We start from the raw sequence: 20,299 nt of genomic DNA, 5'->3' as shown, positions 1-20,299 counted from the left end.
TAATTTTAAAAAGTAAGAATACAGGATAAGTTGTGTTGGTGTTTTGCCACAAGGTGGCGACAATGTACATACAAAATCAAAAAGAACAGCAAATAAGTATAAAGAAATACAATGTATTAAATTCAGTGTTATTCTTGCACAATTGAACAAAAGACAGTCAGTTATAAGATTTCTCCAACTCCATAGCTCCATAAAGCAATTGTAGACAGAATCACCAAACCTCTTGAATATTCACACAAAGATATACAGTTGAGACTTTATTCCATTTTTAATGGTCTATGATCCAACAGCACCTTTTGCCTACATGAAGATTTCTTAGGGAGCAGGACAGAGTGGCACCTAAAGAAATGGTTTCTACTTTTCTGTACAATACCATACCATTTTCTAAGAACAGGGTCATTGGGAGCTGAAGCCTATACCAGCAAGCATAGAGATCAATGTGGGAACAATCCCTGGACAGGGCTCTAGTCTATCACAGGATGAACACACTCTTTCACTCACTATACACACACTAGTCATCAGGAAGATGGAGGAAACTGGAGAACCCAGAGGAAGCCCACACAAGACATGGGGAAAAAATGTAAGCTTAATACAGGGAGGACCGTGAACCCTGGTCTCCTTACTGTGAGGCAGCAGCACCTCCCTTTTTGTAAAAATGGTAAATTTGATTAGCCATCTTAACCAAAACCCCCTATACACAATATGCAGAATATTCAGTGCATCTCACAAATGACATCAGATGCATTATAATAACAGTAGATGAGAACATGCAACACTGGTCTTATGAGCTCCTTACAGTATTTCTTCACCTTATAACAACAACCTCAAATATTTCCCAGCCTGGGCTACAGTTTGTCTAACTGTACTTAGTCATCAGATGTTTCACCAGAACATCTCCGAACCTTGTAAAAGTAATACTACATGTGTTTTTCAAAATCTTCCTACACAATTAAATCCTGAGACTCAACTGCTAATATTGCACAGAAGGTCTCTTTCTTTACGTGACCTCTTCCCTTACCATTGAGGACCATCAGTAGGCCCCAAGGTTGCCACCAAGGCTAAATTGGTTCATTGTTTGGGAACAGCTACCTGTGGCTGCCTCCATAAGTGAGATTGAGATTTTGAACGAAAATAATTCATACACAGTGCCTCTGGTTTCTGCAAAAAAAAATAAAATAAAATAAAATAAAACTTTTCTGAAACAGAAAACTGTGATCATCTACAAGAGAGACTACTACTACTACATGCCACTATATGTTTAGGTGCTTTTGCATATACTGCAATGAAAAAAGCACCTACTGCTTCTGCCCTCATCAAACAACTCAGGTTCAAGCTTATCAATTTTTTTGAAATTCAGCACACTTATTCTTCAAAAAATTTGTCTGGAAAATTCTTTGTTGTAGAAATATATCAAATACAATAAGCTGTATTGATTTTTAAAGTTTGGTGAATCTGCAAACTCATCTCTCTTAACACAGAAAACATTCTGTACAACTTCAAAAACAGATTAATTGATAGTTTCAAGTTTATGTTGAAAGAGGTCACTTCAGGTTGTATATTTGAGTATTTTCCACGTTATCAGAAGCTCCTGATAGCAGAGTGGTTCTCCAGTAAGACTTCAATGCAGGTAGAGGCATGCGTGTGTCACAGCAGCTCACGTCACTTGCAGCTTGATGTAAGAGGAGACTGGGCAGTCTAATGGTCTGGAATCCCTACAGATTTTATTTTTTTCTTCAGTCATCTGGGGTTTTATTTTGTTTTTTCTGTCCACCGTGGCCATTGGACCTTACTCTTATTCTATGTTAATTAATGTTGACTTATTTTATTTTCTTATGGTGTCTTTTATTTTTCTATTCTTTATTATGTAAAGCACTTTGAGATACTGTTTGTATGAAAATGTGCTATATAAATAAATGTTGTTGTTGTTGTTGTAAGTTAATGTTTCAAAAAAGCATTTCACTTATCTAGAAATGAATGTAAGAGGAAATTAATTACATAAGCATCGCTCTGCAAGACAGAGTGAGCAAATATGTTCTCAGTATTTTCATTACACGTAAACAACATCAGATGTCCATTTGTAGTGACCTATCAGTCTCAAAGCACATAAATCCCAGTAAGTTGCAAAAGCACTTCCAAATACGCCCACTAGAGGGAAATATAGCCATCAAACTCCAGCTAGTAATAATGGGAAGTACTGAAACTTTATAATATAAAATATTTATTTTTCACAATAAGTATTCCAATGGAACACAAAGGCAAAATGGAACTGCCCGAGACACAAGAAAATCCAATGCAAACAAGTTCCAATACATAAAATGAAAAAATAGTCAAAAAACAATGAAAAATGATGGAAATCAAAAATTCTAGAATTCCAATTAATCACAAAAAATAATTACAAGTACACTCACCGACTCCCTGGCATGTTCAAAATGAACTGTGAAAGTCCCTGAGGATTTATAGGGTGGAGGGCAGTTCCTGGTGGTGACTGGTGATCCTTTTTCTTGGTGTGACGACCCATACAGTGCATGGGACATAATACAAGCAGCTTAAATAAAGACGAGATCAAATTAAATGCATACTCAACAAAAGCAACATTAACATAAATAAATGACAAAAAAGTGAACAAAAAACCCAGGACTTTAAGTCCTAGCAAAGGAAAGAATCCTGTCTGAGACTGAAACATCACAGCATTATGTGGAGATTGTAGTGATTCAATAGTTCTCTGACACTATGATTTATTGATAAGCTCCAGACCTGCTCTCCATCATGATCTGAGGTCTCATTTGAAACTCTTCATTGGGTACATATTTCAAAAATTGATTAGTAAGGTGGGGTTTCGGGGGTTCACTTCTATATATATTTCAACTAATAAAAAGACTTTATGACCAACACCTTCTGAACCCCACCTTATTAACCCCGCCACCCTGCAACTTCTTCTTCCACCCCCAGCCTTCGCTTGGTATATATTCCCTTTGATTACTGTATGTCTAAACATTTTCCTCTGATGATGACACCTGGTAGGTTATCGAAAGCTTAGGAATAAAAACAATTTTAAAATGTGACTCATTTTCTACCTTTTTTGGTTCTCTATCTACAAATATATATATTTGGAGAGAAATATGTATATACTGGAGAGGCAACAGTAAGACACCACCAAAGAGGGAATTGTTTAGCGGGGGGCACAAACAATTGCTTTCTCATTATCCTTCCTGACTGATTCTTCTCTAGGTTTCTGTTTTGCTAGTGTCCTGGGGCTTCATGTACTTAAGCCAAAAGAAATGTTGCATATGCCTGTTTCCATGCTCAATTCAAGAGGTATAAAATCTTTACTTGTTGTAAAACCATGGCATCATCACACTGAGTGTACGCAAGTTTCTGCTCAGTTTTGCAAACAAGTGGCACCCAGCATCAGAGCAGTGCTACTGTTAATGTGTGGTGTCCCTTTCTTTTTTAGATTTGCAACAATATCATGGGATTTATCAAATACACCAAAATGAATTTGGATATCATTTACAAATTTAATTCCATCCATCCATCCATTGTCCAACCCGCTAAATCCGAACACAGGGTCACGGGGGTCTGCTGGAGCCAATCCCAGCCAACACAGGGCACAAGGCAGGAACCAATCCTGGGCAGGGTGCCAGCCCACCGCAGACAAATTTAATTCACTTGATTGTAATCATTCTGTAACAATACAATGGTGCACACTGTTCCAACTACCATAGCTGTGTTAGTGTTGTTAGAAGATATCGCAAATGAAAGAATTAGAAGAGAGCTTGTATTTATAGATAATGATGATGATGAATGGCTTCTAAGTTGATTTCGATTTTCAAGAGCTTTCCTTTTGGAGCTGTGTGCTGAACTGGCACAGGCTGTACAAAGTCAGACTTTAAGTAATTCTGCTATTCTGTATCTATCCCTTTGCAGGTTCTGTGCGCTCTCAGGTTTTTAACCACAGGAACTTTTCAGCATGAACTTGCTGATTGGGTATTTCACAATCATCATTGAGTTGTGCCATGCTAGCTGTATGGAATGGTATTATCCTCTTGTCATCCAGCTATATAAGATTTCCTTACACTGGGAAACATCAAAGTGCAATGCGCAGCAAAAGCCAGTTTACCAAATGTAATTGGAGCGGTCAACTGCGCGGACATTGCTATTGCAATGACACTGGACAAGTTACAGCCAGAGACAAATCATTAAAAGAATGAGCTATCATTAAATCATCTGTATTCAGAGAGCCTATAAATATGGTAACTCCACACAGCCGCAGGTGCTTTTTTCAACAAGTGCAGCAAAAGTCAAGCATTCCTTTTAAAGATAACAAGTCACCTCAAAGAGTCATGTAAAGAGCGAAGAATCTGCTGCTCCTTGCCTATGGAACTCTTTACCTCATTACATAAAGGAGTCGTCTACAATTGAACTGTTCAAAACAAGAAAAAAAGACTCATTTCTATTCACTTGCTTTCCGTGACCTTCAGTAATACTGATGGTTTTCTCATTGTGATTATGTAATCTTACTTCTATTTATTATTTATTGTATTTATGTTCATTTATTTTATTTATATTTAGGTTTTTATGTTAATCGTATGTTTTTTCTTCTTTTATTGTAAAGCACTTTGGCCAAAGCATTCCTACTTTGTTTTAAATGTGCTATATAAATAAATAAATTGACATTGACATTGACTATAAAGGCACTTTCAGAGAATTAATTTGCTGATGTAAATAGAAAGTTTTTCCATGCTATTAATGTGCTGCTCTATAGTCCACAGAAAGTGTGTCTCATTCTGAAAGCATGTAGCATGCTGCAAAACATGGCACACAATCGTTGTTTGCCTGTACCTGAAGAGATGTGATATGATGACCTGATCCTGACCCACCAATTGATCAGCCAATTCGGACAGCATTACAACTTTGTTTGAATGTAATTAGCAGAATGTAAAACAGATAATTAGATGTAGCATTTATTTTTTAAACAATTTGTTTAATTTGTGGTCAATAACACATAGTGCAGCCCTTATATTACTTAGTACATTGGCCATATCTCTTACAGCATCAACTATTGCATTTTATGACTCCAGAACAGCGTCTGTCAGCACACAGCCAGATAGTCACCCAGTGGTTTCTGAGGCAGAAGTGTGTATGCAGCCAGTACCTGAAGATGTTCTTGGCACAGAAGCACTAACACCACCTGGAAGCACATACTTGGCATAGGGATCAGCTTTTGTAATATTGTCTGAAGCAGAATAAACAGACAGTGTGCTGCCACTCGCCTTTTCACGTCAACTTTGATATCTGACCACATTTTTAATTTGGGCATTGTGTGACTTTCTAAACTTGAATTTTGTACCACTCTATCAATTTCCTTTCGTTACTTATACCAATGCTTAAGCCAACAAATAGTATTGTTTTTCCTTGCCTCCACTTTGCAGTCGCTGAAATTCTTCCTTTTTCCACATGCTTTTGCCATTTTCTTTTAACAAAACACTGAACAGAAGGGACTATTTACATTGATTTGCATATTCAAATATGCAAAATTCTGTGAGAAGTTTGGGTGGGGCTGAAGGTGCATACACAAGCATTCAATTTCACGTTCATTGGGATTTATAAAGAGGAAGTGCATGAAACTTAGAATGCACACAGTTTTATTAATCTGGATTTTTTGAGCATACTCACATTTCCAGTTTTGCTTGTATGACATGTTTTAGTGAATTCTATGAACTGCGTTATACATGAGGCCTCATGTCACTACTGGTAACATGAGTGTTAGGGGTAGGGTTAGAGCTGATTTATGTTGCACAGGTAGTTCATCTCCTCCAGGATGGCACATCCTTATGTGCCGTGGCAAGAAAGTCTCAAGAGCATGCAGAAGATGCCAGGAGATGGGCACACAAGGGGTTGTACAAGGACTAGAAAATGGTAAATACAGGGTGGAGTAGGGAAACAGGAAGTTTTGGAACTAGGTGTTGGCGACCTTGGGGCGCCAGCAGTTTTTTGGGACCAATACAACCTCATTTAGAACCCCTTGCCTTTAGTTATAATGGAGTAGTGGAGTGGTGCACAATGAGCGTTCACTGTGAAAGCCTTTTATAAAAATGGTGATAGTATGACTGCAGTGCAAAGGGGATTTTAACGTTATTACCAGTTAGGATGTCATGATTGTGTCCCATCTACTCATGCAATTACAACATGGGTGTGTAATTTTGAAGAAACAGGTTCAGCCTTAAAAAAGAAGTCCCCAGGTGAGCCACTTTGCATATTGCCCGACAGTTGTTTGGAGGGTTTGTCATGTCACGCAGCGGTGACATTCCATGGCTTCTGAGATTCCCAGATCTCACTGTTTGTGTTTTTTTTTCTTTGAGGACATCTTAAAAGCAAAGTGTACCGCACATGTTGTGTAACCATTGCTAAACTAAAAAGGAGGATTAAAGAGGAAATCACTGGCATTCCTCTTGACATGTTACGTCGAGCAATGCAGAATTTCCACAAAAGGCTATCAGAATGTGTACAGAGAAATGGACACCACCTTCATGATGTTTTCTTCAAAACATAAAATGAATATTGAATGAATATTGATTACCATTATTAACTGCATATTCTATACAATACATTAAATGTATTTTGTAATGTGTTTATTCATACATTAAATGTCAATTGAAAATTTCCCGTTTCCCTGCGCCACCCTGTATCACCCTTTTATATAAAAAGGGTGACCTGCAGATCCAAGCAACTATAGGCCAATAAACTTTAACGTGCATCACATGTACATTAATGGAAGGAATTATTTAGGGAAGGATTGAGCAACAATTACAAATGGCAAGAACAGGAATTTCATTGAACAGTCAGCATGGGTTCAGAAGAGGGAGGTCAGGTTTTACCAAGGATATGATCAAAGTGGAGCATATGATATTATTTATCTTTACTTTCAGAAAGCATTTGATAAGGCCATACAGTCTGCATGTATCTCATGCTTTTTCTCTGTATTTGTGTGAATACTTTGTTACTTTGCCTCAAAGATGTGAAGGTTATGTTAATTGGTGAAAGGACCAGTGCAAATGTGTGAATGAGCGTGCCCTACACTCCTACAATTCCATCCAGGATTGGTTCCTGCCTTGTGTTAAATGCTACTGACCCTAAATTGGATTAAGTGGGTTCAGGGGTCATTGGATGAGTGGATGGACTAAAAAGATGACTTCAGTATCTTGTGTTTTTATTTTTTTAACTATTTATCTTTTCACAGCCACATATATCACAATTTCTCCGACTTTCACAACTGTTAGAGTTTTTCACACTCCTTCACCCAACTAAATATGCTACTCTGTATGTAATTATTAACTAACTATTACTGAATAAACTAAATAGGATATTTGTTTCATCTTTCTTCTAGGCAATGAACTGCTGGTCAAATCCATACGAATTACATATTCTACATTAGGAGTCTGTGTGTTTTATGCTTTGGGATATGCCGTTCTTCCCATGTTTGCATATTTCATTCGTGATTGGAGGATGCTGCTTTTAGTCCTCTCTTTACCAGGAGTTCTTTATACACCACTATGGTGGTAAGTAAATAAACACCATCTGTTTTGTCATGAATTTCTCAATCTAGTTTCCTTCCATCCATGTATCCATCCATTCATCTTCCTATCATGCTTATCCAGATTTGAGACATGGGGAAGCTGGACCTAACCCAGCAAGCACATACTTTTAAAGATGCACTTCTTACTTAACTGTACATTTTCTTCATTATTTAGTGAATTTATAATTATGCTTCTAGTGTTTAGTTTTGTCTGGTACTAACTCTTTAGTTTAACAAAATAATCAAAAATATCTTGACTTTATATAATTGTACATAAGTTCTGAAGCAAGCATATTTTGTGTAACCAAATATCTACTTTGTACAAAATACAGTAAGCATTAGTTAGGACTGCATAGTAGAGTAATTTTACTGCACAGTTTATTTCCTTTAAATAGGTAAGTAAGTAATTATTCTTTACTTTTGAGGGAAGAGAGGGTCGCAAGTGGTCCAACTACAGAGGTTTTGTCAACATTGTACAGACCATAACAGTAAAATGAGAGCTAAATCCACAGACACAGTCAGTCTACAGTTACTGAAAGAATGAGATCATGAACATGAGATTCCTGGAACCATTCCCTATGAAACTGTGAGGAGCTCTGCAATGATAAACAGACCTGCTCTTTTGGATGGAAATGAGCTAGCTGAAGTGGTTTTGGCTTGCAGTTAGAGTGGCATTTTGATGTCCCCCAAGGGTATGCAGGAGGAATTTTAACTCTTCAGTGGCCTGGAAGGATCAGGAGACTCTCTAGAAGGAACTGGAAAACATTAATGAGGATAGGCTGGTCTGTCTGTTCTGCTTGGTATCTTGCCAGCACAACTCTCATCAGGAAAGTGGATCTTACGTGTTTAATATTTTTTGCTGTTGTATGCTGATTCTCAGTTTATGTTATGGTGCTGCTCACAACAGGAGGATTCAACAAGTACACAGTACTGTATTATAATTTTATTCAAGTGATTACTTCAATTGCAGGTCTGGGCATTGCTCTTGTGCTGTTTAAAAAATACACATTTTGTTTTACTTAATGTGGTTAGCTGACTCTCTGTATCATTGAAAATTGCAGGCTGATACCTGAATCACCAAGGTGGCTTTTATCCCAAGGACAAATGGAAGAAGCAAAGGCAATTCTTCATGCAGCTGCACAAAAAAATGGAGTTACACCTCCTGAAGTTATATTTACACCAGACGAGTCTTTGGAGTTGATGGTACTATTACAATATTTTCTATCACTTTGCTTTACCTTGTGATATTTTTCTCAAAAGTATTCTGGCCCGTAACAATCCATCATTGTTGGCTAACATAATATAACATTCTTAAATCCACTTAATCCAATTCAGGGTTATGGAGGCCAAAGCCTCTGCTGGAAGTTTGGAGTGCAAAGAAAGAAGCAGCCCTCAACAGAACATCAGTTCCCATCTAGACCCATTTATGCATACATGGGTCAGTTTAAAATTGCCAGTCCACGTAACCTGTAAGTTGTTGGGAGATGTGCATGAAAAATAGGAATACCCAGTACTGCACACTGTGCCACCTATTCAGAATTGTATTCTACATAAATATAAACCTATAAATGATCTTTGAAAAAGTAAGAGAATATGAAGGGTTCAGTTACATTTCACTAACTGCAGTCTTGTTCGTTAGTATGGAAACTATGCAAAAGTGCAACTTGTAATGAAGCAGGGTATAATGCAATATTAAATAAAAAAAAATTACAATTAACATATATGATGATTGTGCCAGCCTTATGCCGCATGCTTACCCATGACCCTACTCTGAATAAATTGGTTTGGAAGATGGATGGGTAGATGGATGGATGGATGGATGGATGGACGAATGGATGGATGGACGGATGCATGCTTCACAAAACCAAAGATCTGAACCAGTATTTTCTCACTTTGAAGTTAATTGCCTATTTACTATTCTTTTTTTTTCATTTATGCATATGTAATATAACATAATATTCCATATTCCAAAAAGAAGCTTTTTCTTACTTTTTGATTACAGTGGAACCTCAGTTCATGACCATAATTCGTTCCAAAACAAACTGTATGTAAATATATTTTATTTTTAGTTTTTAAGCACAAATATTGTTAATTATACCATAGAATGCACAGCGTAATAGTAAACTAAAAGAAAAAACTTTTAATAACACTGAGAAAACCTTCAACAACAGAGAAAACTAACACTGCAATAGTTTGCACTATAGTGCTAGGAACCGCTCGCTAAAAACGCTTTTTTATAATGAGTTTTAAGCACAGGGAAAAAAATGAACATTTGAAAAATCCGTAATTTAATAAACCACCAAGAAAAGTAACATTGCCACAATGCACGCTATGAACCAATCACTGTAAACAGAACTGAAAACAAAAACAAGCCTTTTCTACCTTATGCGTCCAGCCCTCTCTCACTCGCTCGCTTGCTCTCTCTCTCTTTCGTGTGTGTGTGTGTCTCTCTCTAGCACGCTTCGTGTGCGCCTGTGTGTGTGTGTCTCTCTCGCGCGCCTGTGTGTGTGTGTCATGCTCTCTCTCTCTTTTGCTTGCTCGCTGCACAGGAAATGCACAGGGAAGAGACTGAACACGTACAAACCGTAAGGGAAACTGGCTTCTTTGTATACCGAGTGTGTGGTCGTGAACCGAGGCAAAAGTTTGGCAAACTTTTTGGTCGTAAACCGATTTGTACGTGTACCGAGACATTCGTGAACCGAGGTTCCACTGTATACTGTAGACATAAATGAAGCTCTGAAGCTCCTGTGTTCTTGAGTAGGTAGCCTAAAGGAAGACGAGTTGTGAAGCCTACATAGTAAAACACAATAATATGAATACCCTGGGAAAACATTATCACAGAATTAATTGCACAACTGTTTTTCATATATTTAGAATTCAGTTCCTGCTTGACAGCATTTTAATTTCAGCTAAAGGCTAAACACCCACAAATAGAGATTAGTGATCTGGCGAGTCTTAAATGTTAAGTTAAATGTGCCACGAGCAAGATCTGGCCTATTTAGTGTCTCATTTTAAAAATTAGATTATATTTGTTTAAAGCATTAAAAACAGATCATCGGCCTATATGCTAGATATTTCCAATCACCCCTGGGCATTTTTACACTCCACTGCATTGTAATACTATGTGTTTTGAACACATTTACTTAATAATGTTCATTTAGAGCCATTTCCTTTTTGGGGGTCATTATTTAAGACTGTACATGAATTTTGGGCTCTGTTTAGTCTTGAAACCTATCTACAGTATATTGAAATACTTGTTTATTAGTCCACTCATATAAAAGTTTTTCTGCTTTCTTGACAGTACATTTTGCTTTACCCATACAGTTCTTTTATTTTTCTAATAAACTTTCTATGTTGCCTGCTCTCGACCACATCTACATCAGATGTGCTGCAGACCCACCTGTGACTAGATGCAACAGGAGCTCACTACCTTAAGGACCCTTTATAACCAAAAATGATGTTTATTGTTATATGCAGTTGGACAAAAAGCCATTTATTTATAAATAGTCGGCAAGTGGCCCAACATGGAATTGCTCTAATGTTATTATACCTAAGTTCCTTGTAATATGAAGACAATACAACACGCAGAATTCTTCATAATATTGACCTCAGAAGTACATTATACTGGATGAAAATAGAATAAATAGACTTGTAAACTAGGTTTCTGGCTCAGCCTAACATCTAACTCAAAGCAGTTCGTCAATCTGCCAATGCTGCTATGTAGCGTTACACTTCAGAAACATATAGGAATGAAGTTTACTATAGTAAGGCACATTATAAAGTAATGTGTATCTGTTTGTAAGTAACATGGTGGTGAAGAGGTTTACTTCACATCCTGGTCCCTTCACAGAGTTTATGCATTGGATTAAATGGTTTTGAAAATGTTGTGTTAAATTATTTGTGTGTCATATGGTGCAAAATTCTGAGTAACTCAGTATTCTATTTGCCTTTTAAGTGTTACTGTAAACTTGCTGGTGTTACAGTTTAGAGTTTTCTCGCACCCTTGTACCCTCAGACCACACGTCAGACACCAGGTAAAAGTCCAAAAGATGAATATTTATTATAATAATAAGTGCACAAAGCACCCTCCACTCCCAAATACTCCAATAACAATCACAATAATCAAATCCTCCAATCTCCCAGACGCTTAGCCACCCTGCCTCCCAACTCAGCTCGTCCGTCTGGGATTTCCCACAGTCCTTTATATTCCTTGACCCGGAAGTGTTTGAGCCCTCAGTCCATGTGATTATCCAACACTTCCGGGTCGGGTAATTCTCTTTTCTTCAGCCCGGAAGTATATCATTCCTTCTATTTCCATAATCGTGAATTACTTCCGGGCTATAAGGAAAGTATAAGTCCCTGGGCCTCCCTGCAGCGTCCTCCTGTGGCCCCCAAGGTATCCAGCAAGGCTGTGGTGAAAAACTCCAAGTTCCATGATGCCCTGCTGGAATTCGGGGTCCTTTCATGTTGTAGGGATGGCTCCATCTGGCGTTTTTGAGGTGTTGGCTGGGATACATGGCAATCCCTCACACTGGTTATGGACAGCAGCAAGTCCACAAGGATTGCTATATTTCTTTTCATAAGGTGTGCTTTCTAGTTTTAGGCCCCCATTGCATATTACATCTAACTGTATTCCTTCTGTTTCAAACTTAATGTTTTCCACTTGTCTGCCAGCTACTTCAAACTGACTTCACTTTGTGTGACTTCTCTGTGTTACTGGCTTGTGCTCTTTCTGTGATGCTCATGTTTTATCTCTTGTCTGTAGAACAAATTTTAAAATTAAGTTTATAAACACAACGTTTCATTATCTTTTTCCAATATTTAGCAAGAACACATTAAGAAGACACGTTTGTACACCTACATTGACCTTTTTAGAACAAGAAACATTAGGTATTTGACGGCCCTGGTTTGCCTCATCTGGTAAGTTAAGCCATTTTCAGATTTGTATCTATTCCTTGTTCTAATGACATTCATGAGAGCAGAATGCTAAGATACAGATTAGACTTAAAAGAAAATATGATTATGCCATGAGTACAGAGCATAGAGAAATGTTTGGAACCCCTAAATAATATAAGTCCCCACAAAGGGCTTCTGGAATTGATTGGTTTCCCCTTTTTCTGTGGAAATCATTTGACATCAGTTCCATTCATTTTGCCTCATTTGTCAAAGTTATTCACTTTTATGTTTGAGAATATTAATCCTTATTTTTTGAATGTTTTTGTGTGTGCAGGTTTTCCATTGGCATAGCCATTTTGTATATTTGATTTCATGGAAGTCACCATTTTGTGTGTCTGGTCATTGCAATGCTATATGGCTGCCATTGCATGCGAAGCATATGTGATGTGGCACTACACATAACATAGGTGCTCACATTTAATATTAAGATCAAGTCCTTGTTTTATTTTCTTACTAGTGTGAGTCAAAACATCACAGAGAACATTATGGCTTTGAATCTTGTTTTGATTTTCTGACTTCATTTACTGCATTTAATTTTGGTTTTGACAAAAGATCATTCTAATTCCTGTGTAATAGGCATTTTACTGACAGTTCCTTTGGCTTTCATTATCAACAAGACATTTGCAAATATCTGCCATGCTTTATGCACTATAAAGACAAATTCCTATTTCTATGATGTGGCAATACATTTAAATCAGCCTTTTTTCCACCCAGGGTTGTTCCTTTATTTGTTTTTGAGAAGCCCTTCTATCCTGTGGCATCATTCTCATTCCTTCTATTCTCTTTCCTCAGTTTTGGAAATGATTATTCCTTTTTCTCCTCATATTTATCTCCAACTGGACCAGTCATCTTTCCCACTCATTTCTTTTCCACAAAAACAGTTTTTTTGGGCACTAATATCAGCCATATTGTATTTCATTGGAGCTACTTGAATTTTATGTTAGAGAATATCTTTTAAAACGAATAAAAATGGACCTAAGCTGTAAATCAAATCCGGAAACTGCTCTTATAACAATCAACGACATTGCAATCAAGGTCAATGTCTTTTTATTGCCACAATGTACAGCAAAACTATTGCTCACAAAATGTTCCTTGTAGACACAATAATCAACATACAACATAAGGAAAAGAAAAACCTTAAACTTAAATATAATAATAATAATAATCACAGTAAATAACACTAAATACAGTCTTACGTACAAAACAATTACAGACGATGTGGCATTTCATTTGCTGAGTTGATTATAGACAGTTTATCACTTACTGCATGACAGTTGTGTAGCCTTATTACCTGTGGGTAGAAACTGATCTTAAATCTCACCATTCTGGTGTTAATAGTTCTGAAGTGCCTGTCTGAAGGAAGGAGGGAGAAAAATGGACTCATGTCCTTTATGATTCGTTTTTCTTTTTCCAGTTAGCACTTGGCAAATATGTCCTGCAGAGATGGTATTGTGTCTCAGTGATGGTCCTCGCTCTTTAAATCTCCCTTGCAATGCCTTGCAATCCTTAGCTGAACTGACACCATATCAGAGCACCCTGGAGTCTGACAGAATCATCAGAATCAGAATCAGAAAACTTTATTAATCCCGAAGGAAATTACTTACGTTACAACTTAACAACAGACAAGGGACATGTTGCACTAAGAGCAAGTATAGAGCAATCATATAAATATAAATAAAGTATAATAAATGTAAGTATCAAACTAAAGTACAGAGTGTTGCAGCTTAAGTTAATATTGCACATTTTTAGAACAAATAAGGTTATTCTCATGTGAAGAGCAGACAATTTATTGCACAAGAACATATAGTATGTTGCACATTTCAAGTACTTGAAAAAATGTACCTGAATATCCAATAAAGAAAAAGGGTAATCGCTTAAAGTGTGGGAGAATGACCGGAAAAGGAGTTATAGAGTCTGATGGCTGTGGGGAAGAAGGATTTCCTGTGATGTTCAGTGGAGCACTTGATGCTACTCAGTCTACTGCTGAAAACACTCCTCTGTCCAACCACAACACTATTAAGTGGGTGATTAGCATTTTTAATAATAGACCGAAGCCTAGACATCATTCTCTGATCTGCCACAGTTTCCAAGCTGTTCAGTTTCTCTCCTACCACAGAGGCAGCCTTCTGAATAAGTGTGTTTTGTCTCCTGATGTCTGCCACTTTCATGCTGCTCCCCCAGCATGCCACAGCGAAGAAAATGGCACTGGCAACCACACTGTTATAGAACATCCATAACATAGTGTTGCTGACACTAAAAGATCTGAGCTTACATAGGAAATACAGCCTACTTTGACCCCTCTTGTATATGACCAGCGAGTTCCTGGACCAGTCTAGCTTATTGCTCATGTGCACCCCTACTTGTACTCCTCTTCTTAAATCAACTAGCAGTTCTTTAGTTTTACTGGTGTTGATCTGCAGTTGATTCAGCTCACACCAGTCAACAAAACTGTCCACTACCTTCCTGTATTCCGCCTCGTCTTCATGTCTGATACTACCAACTATTGCAGAGTCATCAGAGAATTTCTGCAGTTGGCAGCCCTCTGTGTTGTAACTAAAATCTGTAGTGTACAGGGTGAAGAGGAGTGGTGACAGAACTGTCCCTTGTGGAGCACCAGTGCCACACAGCACTGTGTCAGACACAGAGCCCTGTAGCCGCACAAACTGTGGCCTTCTCATCAGATAGTCCATGATCCACCAAACTAAGGGATTATCTACCTGCATTTCCGATAGCTTACTCTCCAGTCTGACTGGCTGGCTGGTGTTAAAGGCACATGAGAAATCGAAGAACATAATCCTGAGAGTTCCTCCTGGCTTGTCTAGGTGACTGTGTAATGAACTATGCAGTACAGCCTTGCTGCACATAGAATTTGGGATGGGGAAGTTGGCATCAATGCTAGATATTTCTTTGTGTTGTTTTTATCCTGTTCCTTTCTTCTGTTTTCTTCCACCATATTGCTTCCTGAATTTTTACATTTTTATACTTAACCTAAACATGTTTATTTGATATATTTGCTGGAAATCTGCTTTTCATCTAACAAATTGTTGTGACCCAAAAAACACAGCCTTTTAAAGAGAGTAAATATAAGTTTACAGATAGTTATATTTCAAGAAGAAAATTATACAAACATAAATAAATTAAGGTAAGAACTAACCCTGGAAAAAGTACAAGACATTCAGAAAGACCACAAATGCATACACCCATATTTACAGGAGTAATTTAGAGTTACCATAATGCATAGTTGATAGAAAAATAAAAACAAAAGATAATGTACATTAAAAGATTACAGTAGACTACCAAAGACTTCACTGGATTACCTAAAGGTTAGCACTACTATGATGCATCCTCTGAATACCCAACACAAGAAATATACAATTTTGAATAAGCAGTGTAACCACTAGGGAGCGTTGCAGCACCCCAAACTCACAGACACAAGTCCCAGGACCAATAAAAGGTTTATCTATACAAAATACCTTGTACAAAGGTTTCAAAATTGACATAAACCAACACGATTCTTCTTCTCTTGCTTCTGCTCTCCTCCACACTTCCTCAATGACTTTCAGCCTCATCCACCCAACTCTGACTCATTGAAGTGAGGTTGAGCACTCTTTTATCTTGGACCTGGGAGTACTTCTGCTGCTAGGGCATAGCCCGATGGAATTACTTCCAGGTCAGTCAGAAGTCCCATAAAGTAGGGATTGTGAATCCCACCCGCTCCCCCTGGCCAGAGCCGCCTTAAAAGCATTATAGGCCTCTGGGCAAAGCAGTGCACTGGGGCCCCTACCTACACAACCACTTAGCAAGTCACAACACACATAACATCAGGCCCCTATACTCATGAGGCCCACAGGCAACTGCCCCTATGGAACATAACAGGGCTGCCCCATAGGACTACAGGTCCCAGCATTCCCTGCGGCCATTCCATGTGGGAACCCTAAGGTTGCATACTGGGAGAAAAAATAATCAGCAGTACTCACCTCCCCCTGTTCTTTTATTGGAGTGGCTTCCCTGCCAAGTAAGGAAGCTTTTTCAACCCTGGCTGGGAAACCAGACCTTGCATGCTGTTGATCACAGTACTATTTTGCTTTGAAGGTATAGGTCATAGTTTATGAAGCTGATGCACTTAGCTGTGCCAAAACTCTGACCGCTGTAACTTTGTATTCATGCCTGACATTCTAGCAAAGCACAAGAATGAAATGTCTCTATTGACAACCCTTCACAATGACTACTAGTGCTGAAATAATTCCTGTAAGCAATTTTTCCATGGCAGCGGCTTGCCAATACTAAAAGAAAATGTTACATTAGAACAAGTATAACATGTTTGATCTGCAGCAGACAAAATTCATTCTGCTGAAATCTTGATATTACAGACAGTTAAACCATAGAGAAAAAGTGCACATGCATGATCACTTCACATTATGTGGTGGGCTCGCAAAATGCATGAGACAAAACACAATGTAAGGATTGCTTCTTTACATTTCAGATTTTTTAAATTTTTATTGGAACAGAAATCTTTATGTTTTCAAAATTTGGCACAGCGATTGTGTTGTTTGAAAGTAATTTAGACTGTATGGCTTGCAAGCAAAGGTGGAAGTTTTTTACTCAGTAACACTAATGTTTATCCATTCAAACTGTAAAACAGGAGCAGCACTCAGTGAGTATCTGAATTATCCAATAACAGTTTATTTTCTGCAGTTCTAACTGTAAATTCTTTGTGCTCTTTTGTTCTATAGCAAAACCATGCTTTTTTTACTGTATAATTGGTAGGATGGAAATGTGTGTTTAATCACTTTGAAAAGCATAGTTTATTAAAATCGATAGGATGTTTGATGTACTGTTGCTCCCTAATGTAAAAAGTATTTTTTTTCCATGTGTGTCATCAAGTCACGTATTGAAATGCATTTTTCCTGCTTTCAGGTACTCTAGTCTGAGACTAGCAATAATATCAGGAACATAATGTTGCAGCAAACTATTATTTATTCAGCATATAATATCACAAGACTGTTAGACATGAATGTATTTTAAAAAGCAAAATGAGTTCTGTGAAAGCAGTAAAACTCTGTGGAATCTATTAGCACATAAGAAATTATCTCTTCTTATCGGAAGGCCTAACAACACACTGTAAAACTAAATATTTACCTTGGATGCCAAACTGAAAATAAAGTTCAAAGTTGCCTGACAAGAATTTTTTAATGAAATTAATGGTCTGAATAAGCATCATTAGCAAATTGCGCTTCTGTGGCATTGTAGTCCACATGACGTTCACATGACCATTATCATCAAGTTCTTCCATGTGAAGCCTGAATAACATGAGGACTGATTGAGGTCATTTATGTTAGGTAGAATGCCTAGAGGGGGCTGGGTGGTCTTGTGGCCTTGGAACCCCTGCCAATTTTTTTTTTGTCTCCAGCCGCCTGGAGTTTTTTTTTGTTTTTTCTGTCCTCCCTGGCCATCGGACCTTACATTTATTCTATGTTAATTAGTATTGCCTAATTTTATTTTTTATATTTTGTCTTTTTTCTCTTTCTTCATCCTGTAAAGCACTTTGAGCTACATCATTTGTATGAAAATGTGCTATATAAATAAATATTGTTTTTGTTGTTGTTGCGTGTAAATTTGGAAGGTCTAAATGGTTCTTGATGAAAGCAGGGTACAAAATACATTCCTTTAACTTGCTGTATTGATATTTAGAGTAATCTCTTCCTGATCATTTTTTCATGTTAGCCACAGAAAAAAGAATAATAATTACCATCAATATGGCAGAAAGATTTCCAGCCGTGCTGGATGCAGTAGTAACTTAAATACCCTGCAAGGCTGCTGAGAACTGCAGCTTTCTCGAGTAGCATAAGTTATAAAGCAGAAACCAGCCCTGGATTAAATGGCAGTCCATTGCAGGAGGCATTCCACCTGCACTTCAGAACAGGTACTCCACCTGAAGTTAACTATGTTTGGGCCCGGCCAGTACTTGGATGTGAGACCATCTAGGAAACGTTTGGGTTGCTGCTGATAGCGGTGTTGGTGAAGTCATCAGGTGGAGCTTACCTTGTGGTCTTTGTACAAATTCCAATGCCCCTGTGCAGTAAAAAATGGTGCTGTCCTTTGGATGAGATATAAAACTGAGCTCCTGACTCTCTGTGATCATTGAAGATCCCTGGGCACCTGGGTATTTCTAAGGTGTTTCCCGTTGTCCTAGCTAAGTTGCCAACCACAACCTGGTCATTCTGCCTCTTAGTCCTCCCATGTTCCTTATTAGCTCACTATCTCTCTCACCCCCTCATCTCCTAATAGCTGATGTGTAGTAAGTGTACTGTCGCATCATCCAGCAGGATATAACACACTGGTGGTAGTTGAAGTGGTTCCCCACTGTCAATGTAAATCACTTTGAGTAAATTAGAAAAGTACTATAGACATTTAATTGATTATTATTCACATAGACAAAGTCTACAGGACAATTTAGAATCGCCAATTAAAACAATATGTCCTACTTTGAGATGTTGAAAAAGTGCCTGCAGAAAGCCCCCACAGACAGCAACCACACTGAGAACATAACTCAGACTCCAAAAGGTGCGATGGCAGTAGTATTAACCACTATGCCACTATACACTATATTGTTCTCTGATGGCTACCTGTAAACAATTGTAACATACCTGGAGTTGTCTTAGATTCAGGTATCAGCCAAACATAAAATTATACAATTTAGTTCAAATAATAATTATATAAACTTATATTAGGTCTACATTTCTTTCTTGAATGCATTTGATTTTAGTTGAATCATGGTGATTTGAGCTTGGCAACCATATTCTAATCAGGAAACGCCACAACTGAGTCATGCTGCCAGAGGGCTCATACTGAAAGATAAAGATCTGTTTGTTCAATCTGGAGAAAGCCAAACCGAGCATATGAGCATATTTACATTTCAAAATTAATCTGTGTTTCTGTTCACAGGCTGGCAAATACAATTGGATATTTTGGTATTTCCTTGAACACGTCAAACATGAATGGTGATCCATACATCACTTGCTTCATTTCGGCTGCTACAGAAATAGCAGCTTATACAATTGCCTGGGCAATATTGAAACATGCTCCTCGCCGGTGTGTGTTATCACTCCTTCTGCTATTGTCAGGAAGCTTGCTTCTGTTCATTCAGTGTGTACCTTCTGGTAAGTATGTTACAAATATCACACTTTATTCACTCAATCATAAATATGGCTTTGTTCAAACTTTCTTTATGAGCACAGATTGTATGTTTAGTATTGTTAGTATACAAGAAGTGTAGCCTAGTTGCTAAGGCTTTGAGTGTGTCCCCACAAAGCTGCCAGTTCAGCATATTCATTTGATTTACTGTTTGATCCTGAATACATCATTTACCTTACAAACATTGTAACTAGAAACATGCTTACAACTGTACTGTACATTTAACATATATAAACGGGCTTGTAGAGAAGTATGAACTGAACAAGTGCATTATTCTTTTCTAATACTGCCCATTAACATTTTGCATGTTCTCAGAGTTAGGTAGTACAGAGTGTAAGCCATTCTGACAATGTCAATATTATGTTGGTCTTTGGGATATCAATTCTTGATCAATGTAGATTCTCCCTTTTATGTTTCATTTACTTATTCTGCTGACACCTTCATCCAAGGTGACTTGCAATATATGTTATACAATTGGTTGCATTTCTTTTGGTTTTCCAATTGAAGCACAGACAGGTCAACTGAATTGCTCATGGTCACACAGTGTCAGTAGTAGGATTTGAACTAACAACC

At 37.7% G+C, this 20,299-nt stretch overlaps 1 protein-coding gene across 1 annotated transcript in view; it reads left to right on the top strand.

Moving 5' to 3' along the window:
- LOC120527530 (solute carrier family 22 member 5-like) overlaps positions 1–20,299 on the top strand; it is a 114,257-nt gene that overhangs the window by 63,849 nt on the left and 30,109 nt on the right. Inside the window, exons 4-7 of the mRNA XM_039751038.1 lie at positions 7,388–7,559; positions 8,638–8,779; positions 12,402–12,496; positions 19,478–19,692. Coding sequence (XP_039606972.1) covers positions 7,388–7,559; positions 8,638–8,779; positions 12,402–12,496; positions 19,478–19,692 — 624 coding nt within the window. The remainder of the gene's footprint in view (positions 1–7,387; positions 7,560–8,637; positions 8,780–12,401; positions 12,497–19,477; positions 19,693–20,299) is intronic.

Source organism: Polypterus senegalus, chromosome 4, assembly GCF_016835505.1.
Source record: "Polypterus senegalus isolate Bchr_013 chromosome 4, ASM1683550v1, whole genome shotgun sequence".
Classification (NCBI taxonomy): Eukaryota; Metazoa; Chordata; class Cladistia; order Polypteriformes; family Polypteridae; genus Polypterus; species Polypterus senegalus.
Note: the sequence above shows the minus strand (reverse complement) of the source record. Positions and strands in the feature narration are given on the sequence as shown.